The sequence below is a fragment of the Bemisia tabaci genome, chromosome 7 (genome assembly GCF_918797505.1).
Source record: "Bemisia tabaci chromosome 7, PGI_BMITA_v3".
Taxonomy (NCBI): domain Eukaryota; kingdom Metazoa; phylum Arthropoda; class Insecta; order Hemiptera; family Aleyrodidae; genus Bemisia; species Bemisia tabaci.
In genome coordinates this window covers 30,390,349-30,416,590 of record NC_092799.1, presented here as the reverse complement: position 1 = coordinate 30,416,590, position 26,242 = coordinate 30,390,349, and the positions used below count along the sequence as shown (strand labels likewise).

The 26,242-nt window shown below is 41.5% G+C and overlaps 1 protein-coding gene across 1 annotated transcript in view; it reads left to right on the top strand.

The window, feature by feature from the left end:
- LOC109043650 (pseudouridine-5'-phosphatase) overlaps nucleotides 1–23,956 on the top strand; it is a 60,235-nt gene extending 36,279 nt beyond the window's left edge. Inside the window, exon 4 of the mRNA XM_072302395.1 lies at nucleotides 23,801–23,956. Coding sequence (XP_072158496.1) covers nucleotides 23,801–23,854 — 54 coding nt within the window. The 3' untranslated portion in view covers nucleotides 23,855–23,956. The remainder of the gene's footprint in view (nucleotides 1–23,800) is intronic.
- Nucleotides 23,957–26,242: the final 2,286 nt, after the last annotated feature.

Sequence of the window (26,242 nt, the reverse complement as noted above, 5' to 3'; positions counted from 1 at the left end):
ATACTAATATACTGCCGTGCTAAGGAAGAACGCCGTATAAATATTCGAGAGTTGCCAGATTTCCTTCGGAAAAATATTTATTCTTGCGGAAAGTTGAGAACATTTCCTTGGGATTTTAAGAAACTACAGGAAAAATTGCGAACAAAATTATCTAAAAAATTGGAAGATAAATATTTCTTAATTTACCAGGACATTCGTGTTTTATCAAAGGAGATTTGGCAACGGCTGAAGGTTCATACGGCGTTTTTCCATATGTGCTGGTTACACGCTCAAATTCCCATCAATTTCCAATCAAATGGTGACTGGTGCGCACCATCTACCATCGAATTTCTGCGGCCTGCAAAAATTTGATGGTAGATGACGGAACTGTGGGGCTCTGATTTTCACACAACCGTGCTTATTTCATGCTTGTTTCATGCTTATTTCAATCAACACGCTGTTTTAATTAATTTAACTCATCAATCTGGATAACTCTCGACCGCCATCTTGGTCATCATTTTGATCGGAATTTGACGGAAATTTGAGCGTGTAACCAGGCCATTTGTATGGCAGTATAGGGGTTGCTTTTCATCCCGATTTCAGTCGTTTGCATGTGGTGTGGATGGCTCCATGTATCTGGTTTCCACGTTGTCTCGCGAGGTTGTTTTCGGCAAGGGCGTCGCGCGTCGCTGTTCCTCGGTGGTGTCCGGCATGATGGGTGTGAGCGGCTCGGGCGATGCCGAATGGAGAGTGGCGTGGGCCGCGGATCTGGGTCCAGACTCGGAGTCCAACAAAAGGATGGAGAGCATTGAGCATCCGCCAAGAAGAGGAGGCCGCACACCAGCCTCGGGACCGGGGGTCGGCGGTCGGGGGAACCCTCGATCCAGGCCCCCGAGTCCTGAGTCCCGCGTCGGGGGTAGGAGAAACAATGATAGATCGAGTGGAGAAAGAAAATCTTGCTCAGCTTGGCTCCGACTCCGCTCTCTGTACCACCGTTGCCACGTCGTGGGAAATCCATCCGTCCCTCCACCTTTGAGCGATGACCACCTGTACTGAAAGTATCAGTTTTATGAATGAAAATCTAGTGGAATAACAAGCGCTTAAATTAGGAGTCATCGGTGCGAAATGGTTCCCAGCCAGTGTTCGAAACTCACCTTTGAGTTTTAGGAGCCATGTGGCGCATCAAGCCAGATTTTTAGGCGCCATAGAAGATTTTTTAGGAGCCAAATTGACTTTTTGCCTACATATTATGGCGCATTCAGTGAAAAGTTAGACGCAAGATGTTTTCGTAACAGAACTAGTCGGTAGCTGTAACTTGACGAAGTCAAAATCACTAAGAATGAAATCGTGAAGAATAAAAAAAAGCAAGCTTTCACTTGTAGTGCTGAAAATTCTGAGTTTTTTCAATTCAAATACGTTTGTTTTTCTTTCTTTATGTGACTTCCTGTGAAAATCCAGATTTTGAGAGTGCAATTTTTGGGGGCCACGTTGGCGCAGAGCCTTCATTTTTTAGGCGCTATGGCCGATTTTTTAGGCGCATTTGGCGCGTTGGCGCCTGTAAGTTTCGAACACTGCCACTGAAAGTATCAGTTTTATGAATGAAAATTTAGAGGAATAACAAGCGCTCAAATTAGGAGTTATTGGTGCGAAATGGTTCCTAGCAGCCTGATTGTTGGCGGCGCGACAAGGGTCGGAAATCGATATATTACACAGCGCAGATAGGGATATGTCTTGTCTTATTATCTTCCCGACAAAGCCATTTAAGGTCTCCACACCCAGACTGCAGAAGGACGGACAAAAATGTGATTGCAAGAAACTCTAAAAGCCTTCAAATAGTTTTGAAAGTACTCTTCGTCGATTCCGATATACCGGTGTCGGTGCCAAATTTGCAACAGTGTTATTTACTTTTTTTTCGGACCCCGGTTGATGAATTTTGGTTAAAATACTCCATAACGATTCCTTTAAAGACGGATTTCTCAATTGTTTCCCAATAATCCGCAACTTATTTCTTATGATTTAAAATATATAAGTTGTACCCGGAATTAATTGAACCAAAGGTGATACACCAACTTATGTTCCTGGTCGTCCGGGTTGCAATTTTTCATGAGAAACAAAATCTTGAAATTTCCTGTGAAATATTTCAGGAAATTTTAGAAATACATGAAAAACATTAAATATATTTTTCGAAATCAAATGAAAGGCAACTGGTTTCTGTTTTTTGGTGGTTTTAGTGCGTGTTGCATACCCAGCCCCTGAAAATACATTTCGTATTTTTCTTATTTTCAAATCTTCCTGAAATTTCATGAAATATTTAATTTTCAATATTTCATATTTTTCATTTCACCCTTGCAACCCCGCTGGTCGTCGATTCTCCCGCGTTTTGTTTCCCCTTTCGCCGGGAGCCTCGGGTATTCGTTTCACCTGGCACCTCCGCCTCTCCCGGTCACCGAGTATCTCCGGCCCCGGCGAGGTTCTTTCAGTGCGCAGTCATTATTATTTTTATTGTAGGGAAAAATCATTTCATTTAACTCTTCCTTTATTTTCTTCTTCTTCATTTTTATTTGGCTCCAACCGAGCTTAACGAATCGAGAACTATTTTCCTTCCAATTTTACCGTGGCTCAACCACAATTTCCCCGCCGCGTCCCCCGTGCCCCCTCCCCGCCCGCCCTGCATCCCCCTGACATGACGCCGAGCTCCGGCTCCGCAGTGCCCCCTTTTTTCTCCTTTTTTTTTGGCCACCGCACTTTGTCGCTCCAAGTTGGCTGACCCCGAAGTCTCTCTGCCTTTCTCCGCGGTCTCCTCTCAAAGTTTCGCTAACGACACTGCTCCAGTGCTCCAGCGGCGAGACAAGCCGGTGCTCCCATCTCCTCGAACTGGTTCCGACTTCCGGAAATTTTGAGATTTTCCCGAATTTTTCCCGGAACTTTTGAAATGCCCGAAATGTTCCGGATCTTTTGCATTTTCCGGAACTTTCTCGAAACTTTTGACAAAATCTAAAAGGAATACCGGAACTTTTAAGGGTCATGGAGTGGGAGAATTTTATACTATTTTATACTATTTCCTGTATCAGAGGAAAAATTATAAAACATACCGCGGAATCAGCTCTTTAAGCACTCTCAGATAGAGTAATGAAAATTTTCCATGCAGATTCTCCATTTAGTGCAAATTAAAAAGAGGAAAAGGAGAGTGGGATAGGTGGGTTGAGCGATTGATTGACTATTCTTACCAAAAAATGCTGTCGTAAATGTCTACCCGAGAAACAGTCTCGCTAAATGAGAAAAGTAAATTTGCAGAAGTAAAAACCATTCAAGGTCCTATTAGGAGAGAGAGTCAAAGGTCAGTAGGTAACTCTATCAGATATAGAATTAGAATAAGTAAAAAACCTTGTCCTCCGAGCCTCATACATCGAAGAAATCACTAGAAAGTCAAAATGTCTATTAGATAGAGATCATTTGACTTTTCGACGCGGCATTTGACAAAATGTCTGATATGGAAAGCCTCGGATACATCCATTGTATTCCAGTGCCTGCATAGCCAATAAGAGGCGGAAGAAGCATGGCAACAAGGAAGGGGTGCAGAGCAGCGGCTGTAGGGGAGAGACGGCGGCCGCCATCGGTGAATCATGGCCGTGGCGGAAATTTTCAGGCTGGCGAAACGAAGGCCGAGTGGCGAGGGGCTCGCTAATCCTTTATGTGGCGGCCGCGATTGGGCCGATGGGGTTCATTACTTGGAGCATTCTTGCAAGAGGGGAAGATTTGCCGAGGTCGCGAGGGAGGCCGGAGCGGAGGGATGGAGGGCGAAGTCGAAGAACGGGTTTATCGTCGGGGGAGAGGGCGGCTCCGGCTCCCAGCGCGGGAAGTCGCGGGTCTCGGGTCGGCAACAACATCCACCCGATGAGAGGCTGAGGCTGAGATCCTCGCGAGAAAATCGCCATAAACCATTCAGGGCAGCTCTCGCCCTCGTCTCGGCTGTCCGGTCCGGTGCGGTGGTGATCTGGTGAACGGCGTGGCGTGGACCCGGGCCCCCAATCGCCAATCCAAGGTTTCGACCTCGCATTCGACTGGACGCATTCGAACAAAACAAGTCTTTCTGTGTTGGGCCCTCTGAACAGGGTGGCACGAAACGAAAGAAGCTCATGAATGATTAGCATTTCTTCTGAGGTACACCGGAAAAAAAGAAATACATTGGATCTAGAGTCCAGACTCTTGAAACATTGACAAGAAAAAGTACTCTTTGATTCAATCAGATTTAAGCTTAAATCAAAAGGAAATCCGCTCAAATTAAGAGGCTAGGTTCTTGATTTAAGCAAAAATCCGATTGAATCAAGAGTATTTTTTCTTGTCGATGTATTTAAAAGTCTGAACTCTAGATCCAATGCGATTTTTTTTTTTCTAGTGTATTTCGCGTAATTGAGGCGCTGGGTGCAAAAAGGGCATTTGAGGGGCTTGGAGGACAAGGCGCATAAAATCAGTTTTTGAAAAAATTGAAATACTGAAAATTTCAAGTAAAATTAGTTTTAATGCATATTCTGTGAAAATTCGCTACCTACTTCCAATTTTTCAGCATCAAAAAGTAGGGTTGAACTCTCTTTCCACCATGAGGATCCTTGTAATTTCGAAACGTCAAACACGTATTTCTCGAAATAGCACAGTTATAAGCTCGTATAAGAGCTGTAAAAATGCTGGATGGCGAGATTAGGATCCCGCTAGTCTTGTATTTTTTGCGAAAGCGCAGTCGGGATATATTGAGGGGAGGGGGCGGAGGCAATGAACTACCGCATTTTTGAATTGTGCTTTTTCTTAGCTTTCTGCAGCACAAAAATAAAAATAAAAAAACCAAAAGATGACTCCACGCGCGCAGATAAATATTGCTGGGAAATTTCATTGAACTTTGGAAAAATTCATCGAAGAAGGAAAGTTTTGCTCTGCTTTTTGTAAAGACTACAAGCACGTTGGCATGCGCATTTACTTTTGCTGAGGACAATTGGACATTTTTTGCTCATTGGTTTTTGTGAAGAAAACTGTCAGAGGCGTCGGTATTTGTGAACAGGAACTGTCAAGCGTATTACTTTATGCGCACTAAGTTTTTCGGCACGCTTTTTTTATGTGGAGAAAACTTTGAAGTGCGTTTTTTGATCCACTGTCAGCGCCTTCACAAAGATTCGTATTTTATGTAAATGCTAACTGAAAACGTGAACTTAAAGAATTACCCACACTCCTGAGCTCCACGAATTTTGATAAAGGACAATAAGATTGAATTGAAACATCAAAATAGCATCGGAAACATCCAAGTTCAACAGGAGCCATCGGGAATATGACGCCGCGCGCCGCAGGAACGCCCCTTCCCTTCACAATCCATTCCAAAAAAATAGTCCGAAGTTTAAGAAAATGTATAGGAAGAAAAGCAATTATCATAACCCCAGCATCAAACATGATAAATAAAATTAGAAAAGTCGATGACTTTAATCAGTAAATAATTCAAATAAAATTTCCAAAATTTTTTTAGTTGGTGAAGGATATAAATAATCATTTGTAATAACCAAAATTACTTGTTTCATTAGTATATAAAAAGTATTTTTAACTTCTAATTAAAAGGATTATGAGTTAAATACATAATTTTTCTCTTCCTCCCTCATCTCGCAGTCCCTACCCATGAACTTTATGCCTCTTTTCCAAAAGCTGCATGCCTGTAAAATTGCATAAATGAACTCTGAGGAGCTACTTATGTCAATAATTGAGTACCCTATAACTATGCTACGGCGGTTGCCATGGCAATCAAAGTCTCCTGGCTGTTGGGGGATTAGCGGGTGGGTATCATCCTGTTGCGCCCAACTTTACTCTGCGCCTCGGAAAGCTCGGGTACAATTCTAGCGATACTTGGCTCATTATTTATGTGGCTTGGGCCTAGCCTGTTGCACACACAGAGCAGTGCAGCTCCGGCACCGAGCGCAGCGTTGCCATGTTTCGGTGTAATACTTAAACGAAACGAAAGTGCATCGGCTATAGTCCAGTGATACCTGAACGATTTGGCGGGAATGGTCTCTGTTAGCATGGAGCGTGGAGCAAGTGTCAAGGTTACTTGCCCCCACTCGCCCCCCTGGAAGCGCGAAGCGAAGCCGAAGCAAGCACCCCCACCCCCTCCCTCTCCGCAGTGCCGCCCCCGCACCACTTCCCCGCGGAGCTGACGTCACCATGGGGGAGGCCCTTATTAGGTGCGCCGCGCAGCGCAACAAGTGCCCCTATTTGAATAATAATTAACAGCCCTCTTGCTCGAACGCTTGCCGGTGAAAAATAAGTCATGTTTATTAATGAATTTTTAATCACCCATAAATATGGAAAAGCTCCGGTTTTCGTTCGTATTGTCTCCATTTCGTGCGAGTTTGGGCGAGCGATGAAGTGAGGAATCGCTCCAGGAGCACTGTTGTCACCTTCGATAAAAATTTACACACTTTCTATCGGTTTTCTTACTGCCTAAAAGTATCTACCCTCAGAGAGGAATATGCGTTAAGCTCAGCATAAACCTGAAATTCTCCCTGAATCAGTCCGGAAATACGTCAACATATTTCTTTCGTACTGGTCATGACCAGCTCAGCATTCAACTGTAGGATCTTCTTTCTAAATAGACCGAATTTATCAGAAAAGAGCCAACCCACATTTTCGAAAAAAAAAATTGAGTTAAGAATGTTTTCGAGTTCCACTAGCCGTATGTTTTCTCCTGCCAAAACCTGAAAGTTGAAAAACAGAAATTAGTTTGTGAATGAGGGGCGAAAGTTCATTTTTTTTTTTTTTACATTGAGCCTTATGCAGGAATACAAATTCAAACATCTTTTCTCAGTTTCAACTTAATGTGGGTTGGTTCCTCTCTGAAATACTCGGTCCGAATGAAAGTTGCGCCGAAATGAGCTTTTATCCTCTTTAATGAGAATTTCTGTTTGAAATCGAGTTCAACGCACGATGGCAAAATTACTAAAATTAGAAAGGAGATTGGTGTTTCGTGAGAGCCTCCTTGAAACCTTTGCATGACAACCACTCGACTTGAGTGACTTCTGATTTTGAAAGTTCTCAGAATTTTAAAATTTCGGCATGGACTTTTCTCGGAACGGAAATAATCTCTGCATCTAAGAATGGAAAACTTTCATGAAAGTTAATTGAGCATCAACGTGCGCACGAACAAAAAATATTAAATAAATCCCCAAAAAAATTTGGAACGAGGATCAATCTGAGTGCTCATCACGCGATCTGATTAATAGGTAGATTTTCTATAATTCTCCGCAGTTAAGTGTAAAGTCACGCACCAAAAAAAAAAAAGAAAAAAAAAGAAAAAAAAATTTACTTACACATTTTCGCAACGATGATATTTTGTGGGAACGTCAATTCCTTCCTGAGAATCACGCCGAAACCCCTGACAAAATTCTTTCAAATATTTTGTTGACACAGACAGTAAGCAACGTTTTCTCAATGACCTATTTTGAAACGATCACATTTTGACGGTATAGAGTACACGGACTCAAGCATTACCTTTTCTGTTGACTGAAATAAATATATGGCATTCTTTGAAATTTTCCTAACCACAACATCCTCTAAGGCCCCATCGGGCACAATAAAATCCGTATTATTTTTACTTTTAGACTTTTAAGGCCTCTATCATCAGGATCATTAAGAGGCTAGGAAAATTGACGTCATTAAGGTGATTCCTATAAAGGGTCACTTAAAATATTAGGCAAGTACATAGGCAAGTTTCTTTTGTAGTCCAGAATTTTAGAACCCTTCTTTTTCGATATTTTCCATCAAGAGTACCAATATCTAATTCAGATGAAATCTGAAAAAGTCGAGAGTTTCTTTCGTCGAAATAAACGGGGGAATGATGATGAATTATTTTGAAGTTACTCAATACAGGGCCAAAATTGCAGATGTAGATCATTCCTCCCTTCTTGACGAAAATCCAACTGAAAATTCTTATATCATATTGAGAGACACTATGTATACCACTAGCAGGATTTTATCGCCCCTCTCACAATCATGGCTACGACCATGAGTCACAGAATCCCCAAAAATGTTAAAATACTATGAATTAGACAGCATTTTGCAATAAGGAACTACCATTTCCGGCTCAACCATAAAATCACCTATACGAATAGGGTAAGCTGTTTCTAAAATGAGTCAGGAATTGTAGTTCTTCACTGCAAAATCTAGCCCAATTTAAGGATAATCGAGTTGAGAAGGTTGCAAGGAGCTCTTAGTAATTATGAGTAACCTTCGAAAAAAGAGGATTTAGATTTTAAAAAAATTCACCTCGAATTCTAATCGTCCATTGCACCCTTATTTATTTTTTTTTACCAATTTCTTTTTTTTAATGCATCTCAAAAACACTATTATACCAATGTTATAATTTCAATTCACAAAAAATGCTTTTCTTACTTTCGTCCAAGAATGGATTTCTGCAATTTTGATTCCACGCGCTTTAACTATTAAGGGAAATTTCACTTGAAGAGAATTTTGACCAATGTTGCCTCACCATATTCAGCGGTGTAGAAATTATCAGTTAACTAAATTGATATTCTCTAGAGTTTTGGATTGGGCTGACAACAAGTTTACTAGGCGGGCTTAGGCGCCGCTCTGTGCCGCGCCGCGGCCGGAGGCAAAGCGCCACTCACAGGCCGGGCCCAGCCGATACACTTCCGATAATGAGACGGCGTTTTCTCGATAGCTGCATATACATATGCACAGAACTTACTGTGCGTTGAGCGCCGCTCAACACCCAGTCCTTTCCAGAGACACCTAGTCGTGGCGCTTAACGGCTCATTTCCACGCGACAGTCCGAGCCCCATCAGTCACTCACTCAAGGCTCATGTTCGAATCAGCTCGGGAAAAGTGTGAACGTCAACACTTCTGTGCTGAGGAAAAACGCCGTATAAGCCTTGGGACGCTGCCAAATTTGTTCCGATAAAATACACATTTTCGGAACAATTTGCAGATATTTTTATCCGGATTTTTCAAAAAATTCAACTCGCTTTTTAATCTACAGTATCTGAAAGTTTCAAGGAAAAATATTTATAGATTTCCTCAAAAATGAATGTTTTATAAAGCTAAATTTGGCAACATCCAGATGTTCATACGGCGTTTATCCTTAGCGCGGCAGGACAGGAAAGGGATCTTAGTTCTCGAGAGCAAAAATGCAGTAGAGCTATTTTCGTAGAGTTAGGTAGAAAAATTGGATTTCGAAATTTTAACGGATATATCCTCTAAAGAATAATATTCTGAGAGGTTAAGTTCATTTTTTGGTCGAAAAATGCCCTAAATTGTGCGATAAAGAACCACTATATCCGGTTAACCCATAAAAGCATCCATCTACAAAGGGAATCTAATAGCACATGCGTTGTCTGTAAAATGGGTCAGTAATAGTAGTTCTTAATTAGAAAATGTGGTCCAAATAGCCCTAGTTGGTTAAAAGGGCCTTTTTCCGGTGGATGGTTACGAATTGAATTTATCGTGTAATAATGAACTACTGTTTCCAGTAATCTACAAAAAGACCCATTTGTATAAGGAAACTAACGGCACATGCGTTGTTTTTATAATGAGTCGGAAATAGTAGTTCCTACTTGTGAAATATGGTCCAAAACTGTGACTCTTTAATGCGTTATGCAGTTTGAATATTCCTTCCCAAACTCAGGGCCGGATTTTTCTACTTGCCGCCCATGGGCCGCCTGTATTTTGCTGCCCCCCTCTCATTCGTTTTGAAACATCAATAAAAACCATCAAATGAACGTGCCAGCGGGGGAGGGATGCATAAGACGCGTTTACTCGTGTTGAACACATTTTTTGGGAGAGCCCTGTCAACACTACTAGCAAAAGTTCAAGGAGCTTTGCGTGAAAGTTAAGTTCCGTAAACCTATCTCTGTATGGACAAGGCCTTCCTTTCATAAGAAATGCACAAAAAAATTATGAAAGAACAAACATAAATGTAGATTAATGATTTTAACTTCCGCCGCCGCGCCGCCGCGCCGCGCAGACCGCACCGTGTTTGGCGCAATGCGTGAAGTATTCACGCAGTCTTGCAGGCGATATGCGTTTCACGCTGATCGCACTGTGTTTGCTGCAATGCGTGAAGTATTCATGCATTCTTGTAGGCGCTATCCGTTTCACGCTGACCGCAATGACCGCACTGTATTTGATGCAATGCGTGAAGTATTCGTGCAGTCTTGTAGGCGCTAATATGTGTTACATGCCGATCGCCGCTCCGAGGGCTTCTCCTTTTCATCCTCGTCATCATTTCTCTCCAAGTCCCGCCGTTCCAGGACAAGTTGCGTGTTTGGTTTCTCTCTTCACTCAACTAATTAAAGGTGCTGTCTCTTGTATCACTGAAAGACGACAAAATTAGAAATTACTATACTCTCGGGAAAAGAGAGATTTTGATGCCTTCTCCCGTTTGTAATTTTTTTTTTCTAAATTCGATTTTTTTGTATACCTACAGTTAAAAAAATTGCAAAATTTGCCGCCCTCTATAGATTTGCCGCCATGTGCCGTGGCCCATGTGGCCACCCCTTAATCCGGCCCTGCCCAAACTTGTTCACAAGAAACTTGGAATTCGAACATACTTTTGTTTTATTATTAAATGATCGGCACCAGTTGAGTTAGGTTCGGTTTGGTTACGCAACTAAACTAACTCCCCGGCAATGCGGAGAGTATCGCCGAGGTTTGAAGGCGCTCCAACTGAGTACTTCCTCCTGTAGTTATCTGCCAATTACGCGTCTTTCTTTCATCGCTTCCCTCGTTTAGTCGATTCTCTCTTTTGTCTTAGTCTTTCTCACCTGTAAGCGAATCACAACTAATAAACCGACTTCAGCAAATCGACGGATAACAAGAGTCGCGGGAATGGTGAACGGTGTGTTTTCCAGTTTATTCTTTAATATTTATAATTTATTTAGATCAATGTGAAACTAAATGAAATTGACAATGTTCTACACTAGAAATAACGAAATTTTAATTTTTACTCATGGTAAAATACAAATTTTTAGTATATTAAATCCAACTTTTCCATGAAAGTTTCTCGCAACGTTCAAAGGTAGAGTTACACATACTTTTATGTCACTGGTTTTTTTCTTCTGTTCTTATTCTCCTCGCTGATAAACGAATCATTGAACGAACGGAATGCATAGCCAGGGTGTGTGATGAGTAAGTTGCTGATTAACAGTTTACCCTCTAATACGTTTAATTTCGGCATTCGAATTTCAAGCTACGTAAGTTAAACTACTCAAAACTTCAATGAGGAACATTCAAATTTAGTGGAAAATTGCATTGTAATAAATTTCGCATCTATCTATTTTATGACTCCTTCTCACAATATTCACAAGGAGAGTTACTCACGCTTTTTTCCCCTTTTATCCTCGTTTCTTATTCTTCCTGTGGGGCGATTATTGAAACTGATGGACAAAACGACAGACAAGGAAGACATAGGGAGTATGGAGCGACCTTTTTGGTTGACATGGTTGGTTCTTATAGACTAAGGAAGAAAATTATGGACGAACTGTCGGGTCTTTAGTGGGTTGCCGTTAGTCAGTCCATTACCTACCTCCTAAGTCCATTGTCACCACCTGCTTCCACCAAAAGGATCCCTCCAAATCCCTTTTGTCGTCTTTGACTATAGCTTTGTCTATTAATTTCGATAATCGGCCCGCTGACCGGTAAACGAATCAATTAAAGGCCGGGGCCCGGCTAAAATAACATAGCAGGGATTGTGGGAAGGGTGAGCGGTCGGTAGCTGCGGTCGGGACGTGTGAAAAGCGATGCACCTGTTGCACTCACGGTGTCTCGCCTAGGTAGCATTGTAATTTGTAAGGGTGGAAGCCGAGGGTATCTATCGGCCAACCGCATCGCGCTGTTGCGTCACGCCAAGGGGTCGAGGGTGCGTAGCGCGCAGGAATCCACCGCGCCCCCCCCCCCCCTTCGTCGGATGTGCCTCGCCGCGGACAATGGGAATGGGTCCTCAGCTTTGGACTTCTCAGGGGAGGTTGAGTCAAGCCTCGGGAGGGCGTCGACCAACAGGTAACCCTCCGCGCTGTTGCCTAGACCACCCCGTCCGAACCCTTCCCTTCACCTGTTGATGGAGTCGGAAGTCACCCTTTGAGAAGCACATTCTGAGAAGAAAAGTCACAATTGAGGAGCTTGGAGGACAAGGGGCATGAGTGCAGTTTTTGAAAAAATTAATGTATCGATGGTTTCTGGTGAAACTAGTCTTCGTGCATAGTCTGTGAAAAATTCGCTCTCTAATTCCAATTTTTAAGTATCAAAAAGTCAGTTGGAACTTTCTTTCCACCATGAGGCTTCATGTAATTTTGAAACTTCAAACCCGTATTTCTTGAAATAGCAGAAACTGCACTTATGCGCTTTGTCCTCCAAGCCCCTCAATTACACTATTCAACAACAAAAAATGACAAAAATGTCTCCCGGACGGTCCTGACGTAATTTGAGGCAATGAATCTGAGTATGACCTCCGTTTTTTCCATCACCCTCCAAGTTGCCGAAAAAACCGATTCTACTCAAAAAAAGTGCCTTTTTTCGGGGGGGGGGAGGGGGGGATCAGTGATATCATAGACTACAAGATGACTCTATTACTTCCTCGTGGCCGTTAAGATTTCTCTACGTAGAGAGGAATGAATCAATGAGGAAGTATGTTGAATATTTTCTGTTAAAGTCGTGACTAAAAAATATGCGCAATTCGAAGACGTGTTTCTCAAATATTTTCTTTTCGATTCGTTCAAATCTTGAACGGGGAGAGAGGTGCAAACTAGTGGAAAGCTGCTAGAAGAAGGCTAGCTTCTACAGTCAAATGCAAAGGAGAGGGAAAATGTCGCTCTGCAAAGGAAGTTGATAAAGCATCTATAACTACTAAAAATCGCAAAAGACATGAATTTAACTTAAAAAATGATTTAAGTTGGCTCTTTGATCATGATCTCCCAGTGTTTTCTTACTTCCTACTGAGTAGGTGCATTTGAGTTGGTTCATTTTATTTTAATTTTTACGGTTCCATTGATCGATCAAATTCAATTCTTGATGAATTCCATAAAAAGTAAGGGTTCTTCCTGAGCGGCCCCCCAAGGAATCAAGGTGTTTTAAGGGTTAACGCGGCAGCTGTGGAGGTAAACAACCCCGGTGGAGTGAGGTCATCGACTCGGAGGTCGGTGCTCGGAGGAGCTTCTCACAATCACAATTGCCCCGTTCCATGTTCCATGTTCCGTGTTCCACTGCTCAGCCATCCATCGCACCCTCTTCACACCTGATTTACATATCTCCAGCTTCTGCCCTCCGAGCCCGAGCTTGGATTCACCGTCCGTGGCGTCCCCATCCGTGTCTACCTGTGCCTCGTCCTCCGTCTAATTACTCCCCCCGGTTCACCTATGCCGCCCCCGCCCCCGCCCCAGGCGGCCCAACCCTCGACTCGAGTCATTCCACCCCCGCTTCCGATGGCGTAGCGCATGGAATCCTAGGTTCAATGAGAAGTATGTGTGCTTTCAAGGTCGATGGATGATGGGGGTTGTTGCTGCAGTCTACAAGTCTGAACCCTGGATTTTTTCTTTTCGGCCATAGAATAAAGGTCAAAATGGACGTATTTGTGCTGGAACGATGTGCAATTGGAAAGATGGGGTGTGCTCGTTAGTGGTCGGGCCATAAGAATGAATGGGACTTTAAAAGCGCCAGTGACGTCAGCGGTGACGACCGGGCTCGATGTCGGGCGACAAGAGCGACGACGCCTAGGTCGTCAGTCTTGAACTCATGAGCCTTTTAAAAGTGGTTCCATTGGTTTCCTCATGAAATTGTCTTCTCAAAGCATCCCTTAAAATTTAAGATGTGGCGAGTTAAACATGAAAATTTGCAGTTTTAGTTAAAAATGTCATGTCCGACCTCTCTGATTAACTCGATCCACTCTGCGGTGACTAGCGATTTTAGTCGTAATGTATCTTTAATATTAAATCGAACGGAGGAACAAAATATAAAACCTCTCAATCTCGGTTTCAATTTTTTTTTTTTTCGCCAAACTCGGTCAAATTCTCATTTTATGGATCATTTTGGATAAAATGGAAGTGTTTGGAGCATGTTGAAGCATGTTTTGAAGGGTACACTGCCCTCCCTCTCCAAAATTTTTCCATCAAACGGTTAACAAAATTTTGGGGGTGAAGCTATAACAACGGGTCGGATCCATCCGCGCGTATGATTGTGAGATTTTTTAATGTTGGCGTTGTGTGTAGTCCCTTGGCAACTAGGACAGCGATCTGCCACCTAAAAAATTCTTGATGATGCCTAAAAATGGGATTTTTCCTCCAAACGGCTACCAAAATTTTGGGGGTGAAGCTAGAACAATGGGTCGGATCCATCCGCGCGTATGATTGTGAGATTTTTTAATGACTGCGTGGTGTGTAGTCCCTTGGCAACTAGGACAGCGATCTGGAAGTGAAGGAAGGGCGTAGGGAGTGAGGTACGGTATGGGGTACAGGGTACGCCCAAGCTTAGATGGCAGAGGGTTAGAGCTAAGCTCGAAAGTTATAAATAGGAGGACTCGCGTTGGCACAGTTACGTCTCCCCGCCCCGGCCGCAGCCCCCGGCGTAGGGCGTAGGGATGCATTGCAATCCGGCTTAGGTGTCCTATATTAAGAAATCGAAACAGAGTTAATTTAAAGGACGGGCCCACATCCACAATCACCATCACACAAAGCCAAGATGCCACGTCGGGGCCATTTCCTGAAATTCTCCCGCCCGGCGTACCCTGTAAGGGAGACTGCGGTACCGAGTACCGAGCCATCCAAAACTGATCGACCCACAGTGAATTGGAGAGTTCGGACAAAATTTGGAAACTTTAAATGCTTAATAACTTCGTTCATGCAAAATTTTGAGGTTCTAAAAGTGGTTCTATTGGTTTCCTCGTGAAATTTTCTTCTGAAAGCACTCATTGAAATTTAAAATGTGACGAAATAAACAACACATTTTGCAGTTTTAGTTAAAAATGTCATGTCCGATCTCTCTAATCGACTCGATCCACTGTGCGATCCCAGATCTGAATTAAATCGGTCAGTTACAAAAGGGATAAAATGAGAATTCGAGAGAAACAGTAAAAAAATTTAATCAGACCCGCTCTGAATTGTTGAGTTCAGAAAAATTCTCATGTGTGAAGAAAGCAATGAATTTGAGGTTTCAATTTAGTTGTTTCAAAAATTTTCGTGTGATTTGAGCCGATTAAGAAGAAAAAAACAAAGACAAATTAACCAAGTATGAAATAAAATAAATTACCCAAGAGATGAGAGCGTAAAATTTTTGAGAAAATCTTATTCGCAAAATAAATTACGACTTCGATGTTAGGCGCCAGGCGCACCAGCGTTCATGACAATTGACGAGGAATTTCCAGGATTTACGCGAACAAAAAAAAAAACTCAGATTACTCGCAAAACAAGACCTCGAAACTGGGCGCTACTCAAATGAACTCTCTTTGTATTCCTGTGCTCGGTAATCCCATAAACTTAGTTTCATCTTCAATTTTACGAGACGAATAAAAATCTGCCCAGTTGGACGGAATGGAAGCTCGTTTTCGATAACCATACGCCTTCCCAAATGTAAGGAAATCCATCTCCAATAAGCATCTGCAATCATTATTTCACGACGGATATCGGACCACAGCGGCTTTTTCGTTCGTCGGTACATAGTGGGTCACTTTCAATTCGAACATTATATCTTCATTAGAATATTCTTTCTTAGTTTACCTATATGCATGTCATTGTCACTTTTCACTGCTCCCTGGCGCTTTACAACCCTCAGCCGCCACTGTTCTCTGTTACCCGATAACCGTTTGGGCATCTAGCTTTTGATTATTTTGGATTGAAAACCACCCCCTTAGCCTTTCACTCTGTGCCCTTCACGACCCCTTTCGAAAAGAACCAGGTTTGCACTCGTGAAATGAAAAATATGGAAGATCCGTGAAATATTTCATGAAATTTCACGAGGCTGTGAAATATTTCATATTTTTCAGGGGCTGGAGTACGCAACCGTCGCAACCCGCACCCAAACACACAAAAGTAGAAGGAAGTCACAATTTTTACATTTTACCAAACATGAATAGGAACCAGCATTTTTCAAAATCTATCATAAATTTCTGAAATTTCATGAAATATTTCAGGTGAGATTTCAAGATTTTATTTTTCATGAAAAATTGCAACTCTGGGAAGAACCCGATCTATAACTATTTTAGCAACCCGTCGTAATACTTCATTCTCATTGATGGTCGGTCCATTATCTTCTCATTCTGGGCGCGATCTTTTCTGAAAAGTAAAAACTTGTCTCGTATGAATGTTATGTTCAATAAGACAGTTTTGGCTTATGAATGTCATTTAACGATTCAAGTATTGAGTCTGAACGTTGAATTTTCCGAAGATAACTAAAAAAAAATTTCTGAGGATCTTCCATGAATTGTTTTGAATATTGTGATATTTGAAAAAAAAAAAAAAAAAAAAACGATAGCTAGCCATAGGATGAGGAAACATGGAAGATTTTTTACTTGTTTCAATTGTTTCATGGACGTTTGGTGACCCCAGGGAATCTGGCAACCGAGCCAAATCGGGACGAAATTTTATCTAGGATTGAGCTTCTTTTATCTCAACCACTCCCTCTCTGCTCTCTCCTGGCCTCCCCTCCGCACTCACAACCCGGGAGAGAAGCTCAACTTTGCTCTTGCTTAAATATACCTATACTTCCCCCGTGATTTACCACTTCCGCGTATACTCCCCTCCGCTTTCAGTTTGGCTTTTTATTGTGCGGCCTATTGAAAGTCCACGTGCCGAAATGAAAGGTTGATTAGGGTTAATTAAAAGCCCCTTAAAGTATAAAGCATGCTCCTTAGCCTGTGAGAATGGCGTTACTGGTAATGTAAATGAAACCACAGAAAACGGCAGGAAAAAGATTTGAAATGAAATGGCAAGTGACAAAATTGGAATGCATGTTGCAATTCGGAACGAAAATTTCCGGCTCAGTTTAGAAAGAAAGTATGTACCATTAAGTTCTCTATATACATAAGTTTTTTTACCAATGAGCCAGACATTTTAGTTCCCAAGTGCAAAATAAAGGCCAGTTGAACTTTGGATGGATAGGTCTAAAAGCAGATGTAACTACGAGGACGAGGAAATAAAACAATAGCACCAGGAAAATTGTCTACTGACTGGTTAATAACATCGCTTTTAGGTTCAATCAAAGCAGATAAAGTTATATAAATGTGTGTATTTCGTATAGATAACTATTCGAGCTCCGCGGCATGTTTGTTGCCTATGCAAAAAAATTGAAGGCGACTCACCAAAAGTGTAACGACATCGTTCATCGGCTCAATCGAAGCTTGTGGAGCTAGATTACTGTATATTTTTTGGATGGATAACTATTTGCGAATTAATGTATCCGCAATTAATGTTGCCTGTTCGCAGTATGTAGGGGAAAATAGGCTTCTAAAGTACGTTTTTATACTACTTGTAATTTTTTCGTGTAGAGGACGGTATCATGCCGAAATCGTACACAAATTGAAATATAAACTTAAAAGAAGTGAGGATAAACATGGGAACAGTTCACAAGATGCAATGTAATCAGACAAAGGTTAAAGTCGATCTGCTCTGAGAGCCCGCGTTAATCATCTACCCTGTGCTCTTCCTTAGCAAGACAGTGCAGGTATTTCTGGGGCGCAACCTCGAAATTGGAGGTCACCACTTTTCGTCAAGAAGGTGGTACTGGACCATTACTAGTGCTCCAAGCACGAGAAGAATCTATTAAATTCCATCCCTAATGATTAATTTCTTCGTTTCAAGCCCATCGACAAAAGTTTGACGCCTCTTCGGATGCGCCCACGAGATCAGAGGCGAATCCAGCAATTTGGCAACACCGGATTTACTCCATTTAAACCTATGCTAAATAATCGATTCTTGAGGGAGCACCTGGTCCCTCCAAAAATCGATACATTTCCATAGGTTTATATGGAGAAAAGACAATGTTGCCAATTTGCTGGATCCGCCAATGCACGAGATATTGTGAAAATGTTAAAACTTGTGTGCGTATTTTCGGCGAAGTTGACGAAATAGCCAGTACTAGTACATTTTAGAGATGATGAAGCATATCGACGGTGTAAGTCGGCAATCACATAACTCGTTTGCGGTGTCTAAAAATCTCCGCCTCTAAGTTATTTGTTTAAAGGAGAACAAGTTGACATCATTCACTGAAGTTTTTGCTGAATTTTCTTCGCACCGAGAGGAAAAATCACGGCAATTTTAAAGAATTGCGGTTGAGTAATTTTCCATTTAAAAAATAAAGTATGACAAAAAATCTGCGACGTCGCAAACCGAGTTATGTGATTGCCGACTTGCACCGTCGATATAGGACACGCGATCACAGAGTTCATTGAGTCGTAATGTGAATGGAGGAGCTGGGACCATGTCCTAGACGAAGATGTTCCGAGCCCGTCACTCGGTCACTCGATGTTCGGTCACTTTTTCGATGCAATTTCAATCCAAAATGGCGATGCAGGATGCGTGGTGATTCCTATATCCTGTTCGTTTTCATTGGATGGTCGGGTCCCCGTACATCGCAAACAATCGATTATGTATCGAAAAAGTGACCCATCCCGACACAGGAGTCTCGGAATTCGGGACCTGGAAAATGCTTAATGGTGGTCCAAGCTCCCCCATTCACATTAAGACTCTATGTACTCTATGCACGCGATTGACTAGATTCACAGGCATTTGATAGAAGAGGACTACCCTACAATAATAACTTTCATTCTTCCCGCTTTATCAGCAATTAAAAGAGTTGAAAGGGTTAATAAAATAAAGATCGGATTTCATGCGGTTATACTAGTGTACCACTATGCCACCCTCATAAAAACCATGTTTGGTTAGATTAAGCGTCGATTGTCTGCTCCCTATCTCTGCATTTGGATGGCACGGATATTAAAATAAATTAATGAATTAAATCCCTGTTTTCTCAAAAAAGAATACTACGAATCTCACAGTTGAACTGATGTTTCTTGTAGAGGGCGTAGTGCACGTGGCGTTTCACATTTTCTTCCTTTCAGTTACAACTTGAGCTTCAGTAGTAATAGCTACGTGCATGCTTACACTTAGGCGATTTCACCATTTCAAAGAAACTGCTCAAAAGATGTAATATGATATTCTTATGATATGTTGGTACCACTTTGAAATCATACGATCGTTTAAAAAATGACAAATCATTGCGTCGAAACTGTCAGCAGGACTACAGCAATTTGTCCAGACTGAACGTAATTTTTCCACCTGAGAGGTTATGCATGCGACTTAACGCATATTTCTTTGAATGGATGGACAAAATGATTTCTAGCCCATTAAGCAAAATAAGACGCAGTATAGCACAAAATACGTTCGTACCTGTCACATACTTAGAAATTATAAGCCGTTTCAGTTTTCCCTCTTCCCTTCTCTTCAGTGTTATCGGTTATAAAAATCCTTTGCAGTATTCAACTTAACTAGAGGCAATCTTCGCTGATTAGCAACACTAGATTTAGTCTATTTGAACGCATGTAAAACAATCGCTTTTCATCGAAGTCGCCTGACGATTAATCGATTATTGATGATGGATTTAAATTGAAGATGCTCAGTGCTGTGAAAAATCACCACCGAACTAAGCAGTTGGGAAAGGTATCAAAAGGGCCCGGTTGTAACGTGAAGTGAGTATTTTTCAAGTGAAGTGTAAGCGCCAAAATTAAAAAAAAAATTGTATATAGTGGATTATTATTGCCTATATACGAAATTATAAATCTTGCAACCGACACTGCTCAAAAATATTTTTAAGTACACATAAAAAGCTTTTGAATTTACGGCATTCACCGACCGGTTACGGTCGAATCTACAGTTTTTCTCGATTTTCTTTAAATCGTGTATGCGGCGCTTACGTAATTTCGAAAATAATTGGTTCGTTTGTCATCGTAAGAAGTTGGAAATATGTAAAATGGCTCGCAAAAGTAATTGAGAACCTCTTAATTGGACTTTAAATGTCTGCATGGGAATAAAAGTATTGAAACGAATTTGATCTCTACCACGGTATGAAAAATCCAAATGCAGGTCTAAAGATACATCGTTGCAGGGATAGACATGCGAAAGACTAAGCTGGGGCACTTAAAACCATTGAGTCTGATAATTTTGATATTTTGATATTTGAAAAAATTATTTATCATTTATGATTTAAGGGGCTCGAAGGACAAGGCGCGTAAGTGCAGTTTTTGCTATATCGAGAAATACGTGTTTGAAGTTTCGAACTTACATGGATCCTCATGGCGGAAAGAAGATTCAAGCTGACTTTTTGATACTTTAAAATTGGAATTTGGGACCGAATTTTTCACATAATATGCATTAAGACTAGTTATACTTGAAATAATTAACACCTCAATTTTTTTCAAAAACTCCACTCATGCGCCTTGTTCTCCAAGCCCTTCATTTGTTAGGTATTTTTATTTGTTATATTTTATTTATTTTTTATTTTTTATTTTTAATATGAAAAGGGCCCAGAAGAAGGCCTACTTTGTGTCATCAATTAAACCGAACGTTGAATCGAAAGCTGACGCGGTGGCCTTAACGCAACGCAGCATAGCACTTCAAGGCGTGGGCATTTTGTCATCTACTTATCGTGCTGAGTACTGAGCTAATGATAAGATAACTTTTGAGACGTCTAAATGGAGAATAAAATAATATTTGGCGCTTCCTCGCGGCTACTTCTTGCGAAACATTGAGAAACGGGTAGGGAATCTTGAAGGAATATTCATCTGGATCTTTAAGTTTCGTTTGTTGGAACCTTTGGTGAGAGCATCGTCCTCCACCATATTGAACTAATATTTTCCGATAAGCGCGCTCATTTGCGACGATTTAGACTATATTCAACAATAAAATATGTATCTTATATTCTAAGCATGTAGCGATTTGTAACGGTTACGAGACTTTGGTCAATTTTTTCGGTCGAAAGTTTTTCGTCCCTCTACTTTGTCCTCCGATTGATAGCTCTCGAAAGCTGGCCCAGTGCAATGCGGTTGTGATACTAAATTAATACCTGCTTCCAACGAAAAAAAAGGTGATGGGACTATTATGAAACCCGTGCGGCGAGTAAGAAGTTAAGAGTAAGATAATATTATTTGTGCCTGTCAGTCATTCGTGGCCTAATTTACGACTTGACGATGCATCTTTCAAAGCAGATAATTTAAAGTCAGATTTGAATGCTCTTCAACAAATTCTCGAATGATAGTTGTTTTAACACAAGCGTCATGGTATTGCATATTCGTACTTCTTGAGGCGATCTCTGTACTACATTCGATAGAATAACCATTCGCGACCGAGATTTTTTTTTCTATAAGTTATAGATAATGTTGTTGCTAAAATTGAAAGGCAGCTAGACTGCGCTTACAATGTTAGTTTTCAAATCGACCATTCATAAATGTATAACTTGTGGTAAAAACTAAAAACAATTCTATAGGTGGCTGTAGCCATCCTGGTCCAATCCTAAAAAACTTCCCCTATAAATTTGACAACCTAAAAAAAAAGAGAAAAAATCAACCCTGTCACGCACTTTTTCGGGTGATCGGACCCAAGAAATCAAAATTTGATGGGGTGCAGGGGGAATGGGAGGGGATGATTCTAAACTTTTTGAATTTACACTTCGAGGGTCCTTCTGTTCCCCATCAGCGATGACCTGAGGGGCTTCTAGGCCGTTAAATTTGGATTTTTTGAAACCGACCACTCGAGTAAACATACATTCTCCAATCCTCTGCATCAATTTAGCGATTCGGTATCTTGTGAAAAGGTTCCTGTCTCCGACCTCTATCCGACCCAACATTCAAATGTTGCCCAACTTTCATTTAGCAATAATTATTTTTGAGGAGAGTTATTATTTTTCCTTGAAATTTTCAGACACTTCAGATCAAACTACGAGCAAAATTCTCTGTAAAGTTGAAATATTATTTGCAGATTTTTTCAGAAATTCGTGATTTGTCCGCGGAAATTTGGCAGCGTCTGAAGGCTCATGCAGCGTTCTTCCCTGCCAAGGCAGTCTAGGGGCCGACATTTCAGACAATCATTGGCTGCTTTTGAACGTTTCAGTGTTGATTTAGGTTTAAATGTCGAAAAAGACGTATGAATCCATAAAAACCGAGAAAAGGGCATGATACAGGAGGTCTGAGTTTCCCTCTACAAAACCATGACGCGTTTCATCTTGGAAAATGCCCTAAAAAGTTTCCATCACATTTCATGAAAATGGCTCAAAAAAACAACAGGAAAAAATTTAAACTTGCAATAGAGTGGTGAGCACTTTTGAAACTTCACAGTTTCTACAAATTGATTCGCTCCTCGATCCCACGCTCTAGATTTCATGACTACCTTCTTCGTTTTCAAGACTCGATCGGTCAACTTATATCCACTTGAGTAGGAGTGCACTCCCATCAACGGTCACAACTGTGGACCGCATTGGCGAGGCGTGGATGATCGATTTATCGATATTTCCCCCATTTAAACCTATAATAAAGAATCGATTGTTAAGGTGTTCGTTGCAAGCACCCTGCTTATCGATCCTTTTCCGTAGGTTCAAATGGCAGATCAATCGATATATCGCAAAGCACGCCACGTCACTGGTGGAGCGAACGGTGGCAACCGACTTTGACCCCAAGAAAAAATTGAACCCTTAATCAACCTCCACGCAGGCCTCGGGAGGCTCGGTCGTTAATAACCGCTTGTCAAAACGACGGCGACGTCGGATGTGGGTCGGGGGCAAAAGTGAACTATGACAAAACGCGCAACCATACACCTCTGTCCATTGTTACCCTCTCGTATCTTGGTCGGAGGAGGAAAAGGAAGTAATTCCGACTGATAAGGAGGCCGGAAGTCACAGGGGAAAGTGGACTCCCGGCTGGACAAGGGTTAAACAGGGCGCGATAAGGGATCGAGGGAAGATATCGCGCCGCAAATAAGGGCAAACAGCCATGCGCCGTTGGTGGATTGTGCCGAGAAATTACCGACACGTAACGACAATAAAAGTACACATGAAGCTCATTTGCTGCATTGGAACAAAAAAACACATTGGATCTAGAGTCCAGACTCTTAAAAACATCGACAAGAAAAAGTACTCTTGATTCAATCAGAATCTAGCTTAAATCAAGAACCAAGCCTCTTAATTTAAGCGAATTTCGTTTTGATTCAAGCAAAAATCCGATTGAATCAAGAGTATTTTTTCTTGCAAATGTTTTCAAGAGTCTGGACTCTAGATCCAATGTTTTTTTTTCCAGTGTGCGTTTCAAAGTTTTTGTACCTGTTTTGCTTTTCATGCAATTATTGCATTATTGCAATGGAGAATTAGCACACACAAATTTTATTGCTTCATCTGAGAATGCTTAATGAGCTGAGCTCGCAGTATTTTTCGTATTCTTTTCCGAAATGAGAAATTGGAGAAAAATAGATTTATTACAGAGAAACTTAGCGTTTAAATGAGCAGCTTATCTACGTTTCCAGGGGAGAAAAATACATTAGCCCGCTGGAGTATGACCTGTCTTGGCTATATACCTTAGGAGGAAATTGAAAACTGAAGCTCGTTTTTTTCGCCTTAATATTCAAGTTCAAAGTTCATTGAAGACGTTATCGTCCAAATCATTTTTTATGCTAAAAGGCTGAATTATTTTCATGAACCCTTTAAAATTCACTTAACTACCAAAAAAATCAAATGGTAAATTCGATACTTATCGTTACAATTAATTTTTTCTCTCCTCTCTTACACCTTTCCTCTTATTTCTTTCCTCTCATTCCAGCTGGCTTTTGAGATGGCGCCTCCTCATGTGCCACCCTTAATCCGCCTGCTCTGACTAACAATAAACGCGACTGGGACTGGTATACGAAAATTGTCCCAAAGTTGACATCCGAAACCTCTGAGCAATGAGAAACGCTGATCTCCAATTCATGAAGTCCAAGATACAACTATTGCGACTCCCGTGGGACCGCTTTTGCCTATCTCATGAATTGAAGGAGAACCACCTGTTTCTCTGTCACCTCTCGCTTACGTACGGTTAATGTGATCTCTATTCCTATTTTCATATTCCATGTTCCATTTTCTATATTCTCTACTTAATGTACTCGACAGATCATGCTACTTCTTATAATACTTAAACCATTCGGTACATCGAAAACTTGCTTTGAGGTTAAAAATAGAGATTTTTCCGATCTTCGTACTAAATGTTTTCTAAAATCCTGAAACACATTAAATCACATTTCATGGCATCATGAGCAATGAGTGTCAGAAATTGATCATATCCAAAGCCGACAAACTTCAACTGCGTTCTTCTCAAATTCGCGGTTTATCGGTCTCCAACTTAGAAATGATGGTCAATTTTTGTAAATATTTGCATGTTTTGTACACCGACCTGCGAATGATTGACCTCTTCAACCTAATATATTTATCAGATTTTCTTTTATTTTACGTTCAGGCTCGTTTCTCCCAACTCTTTTACAGATCCCTGGTAAAAATTGGCAGTAGAATCTGTGTTCCAAAATACCATAGACCTAAAGCCGGCTGTAAGATTTCCAATAGCTTCTATAGCCGGCTACACAATTTCTTATAGCCTTTTATAGCCGATGGCGACTAAGCATTAGCCAGGCGATAAAGTGCATGCTAAACGTTACTAATTACGGATGCTAGGGCTTAGGGAGTTTTTGGAATACTGCTCTCTTTTTGGGCCGTAGTATCTTGATTTATTTTGCGAGGAAAGCTCCGTACTTTTGCTGGACGCCTGCCATTACCAATATATTAGAGCGCCTTCAGTTTCGTATGATACTGTGCAATACCTCTGGTGTGAAATAGTTGCTTCAAGCGCCGCGTCGTGGCAGGCGGGCAGCCAGCGCGAAACACGCATTGGCGCCTACAAACCTAACAGGGATACTTCACGCGTTGCGCAATGCGTGAAGTATCCCTGTTAGGTTTGTAGGCGCCAGTGCGTCGCCGCTCCACTTTGTGCTAGGCTCTAATATTTAATCTGGCGGAGTCAGCGTTATTTAATTCATGATTTTGAAATGTTTGCACATCCTGTATGGATTATTCTCATTTTAATTGATGAAAAAAATATGTATTAAAGTAAAATATAATGTGTGTTTTGTAAATATTAAGGTGGTTCCGTATCAAACTTAATGATTTCCAAAGTACACGAAATTCTACACAATTTCTTATTGCCTTTTATAGTCGATGGCGAAAAAGCAACAGCCAGGTGATAAAGTGTAAAGCCCGGCGATAGGAACTATAGCCCGGCTGCATAATTTTTTATCGCTTCGTATAGCCCGGCCGTATGATTTTCTCCGCATTCTACAGCCAGCTATATGGTTTTCTGTAGCCTTCTTTAGCCGGCTATAAGAATTCCTATGGTATTTTGAAACGCAGCTCTTATCGCCAATTTTTACCAGGGATGACAGTTAGGGGCTGAATTTTGTTGGATAGGACGAGCGTCTTTAAATATACTTGAAAAAGTTATAGGCTACATAGACATACCGTCCATTCTGGGCTCACAGGCCGAAAAATCCGGGTGCTGGAGCCGTTGCACCAATTCGGTGCCACGCCCGGTACTTTCGACCTCCGAGTCCGAAACGGAGACGGTACGTCTATATTGCCCGTAAGTGCGGTCTCCAGGGCCGGAGTTTATTTTCATCGTAGGATGGTTCGCGATTGCACTTGAGTGCATCTTACGTTTTCTGACCAGCCGGTATAGCGATGCAGTTTCAGCTCATTGACGGATGCTGCATTTCGATGCAAATTTACCGACAAAATTTGACGCCTGGGGCGTTTTTTGAAGATCGTATGACAAATCTTACATCAAGAGATAGAGGAAAAGATCCCTCACTGATCATTTCTCGTCTCACCCTGCTAATACGCTGTCCGTAATAGGAGAAGAATGGCCGACCTGACCTTTCGTTATCGAGCGACGTGCCAATATGATCCTCCGCCTACCAGCGGGAGAAAAATCAAGTCCTGCCAAGTATAACTGCGAGTCAAGAACTTCATGACTTTTGACACACATACGCAAAATGGAGTTTTTTCCGCGGGAGTTGCAGCTTAGTTGTTGAAATAACTGCCAGCGTTTTGAATTCTCGAAACTTGCACACTAGGCGCGAGTGGATCGGAATCGCATTACTCAGCGATGTTTCCACTTTCCAGCCGTTTCCACCTTTCTCTGGGTGGCCACACCATATACCGCGAATCGCTCGGCCAT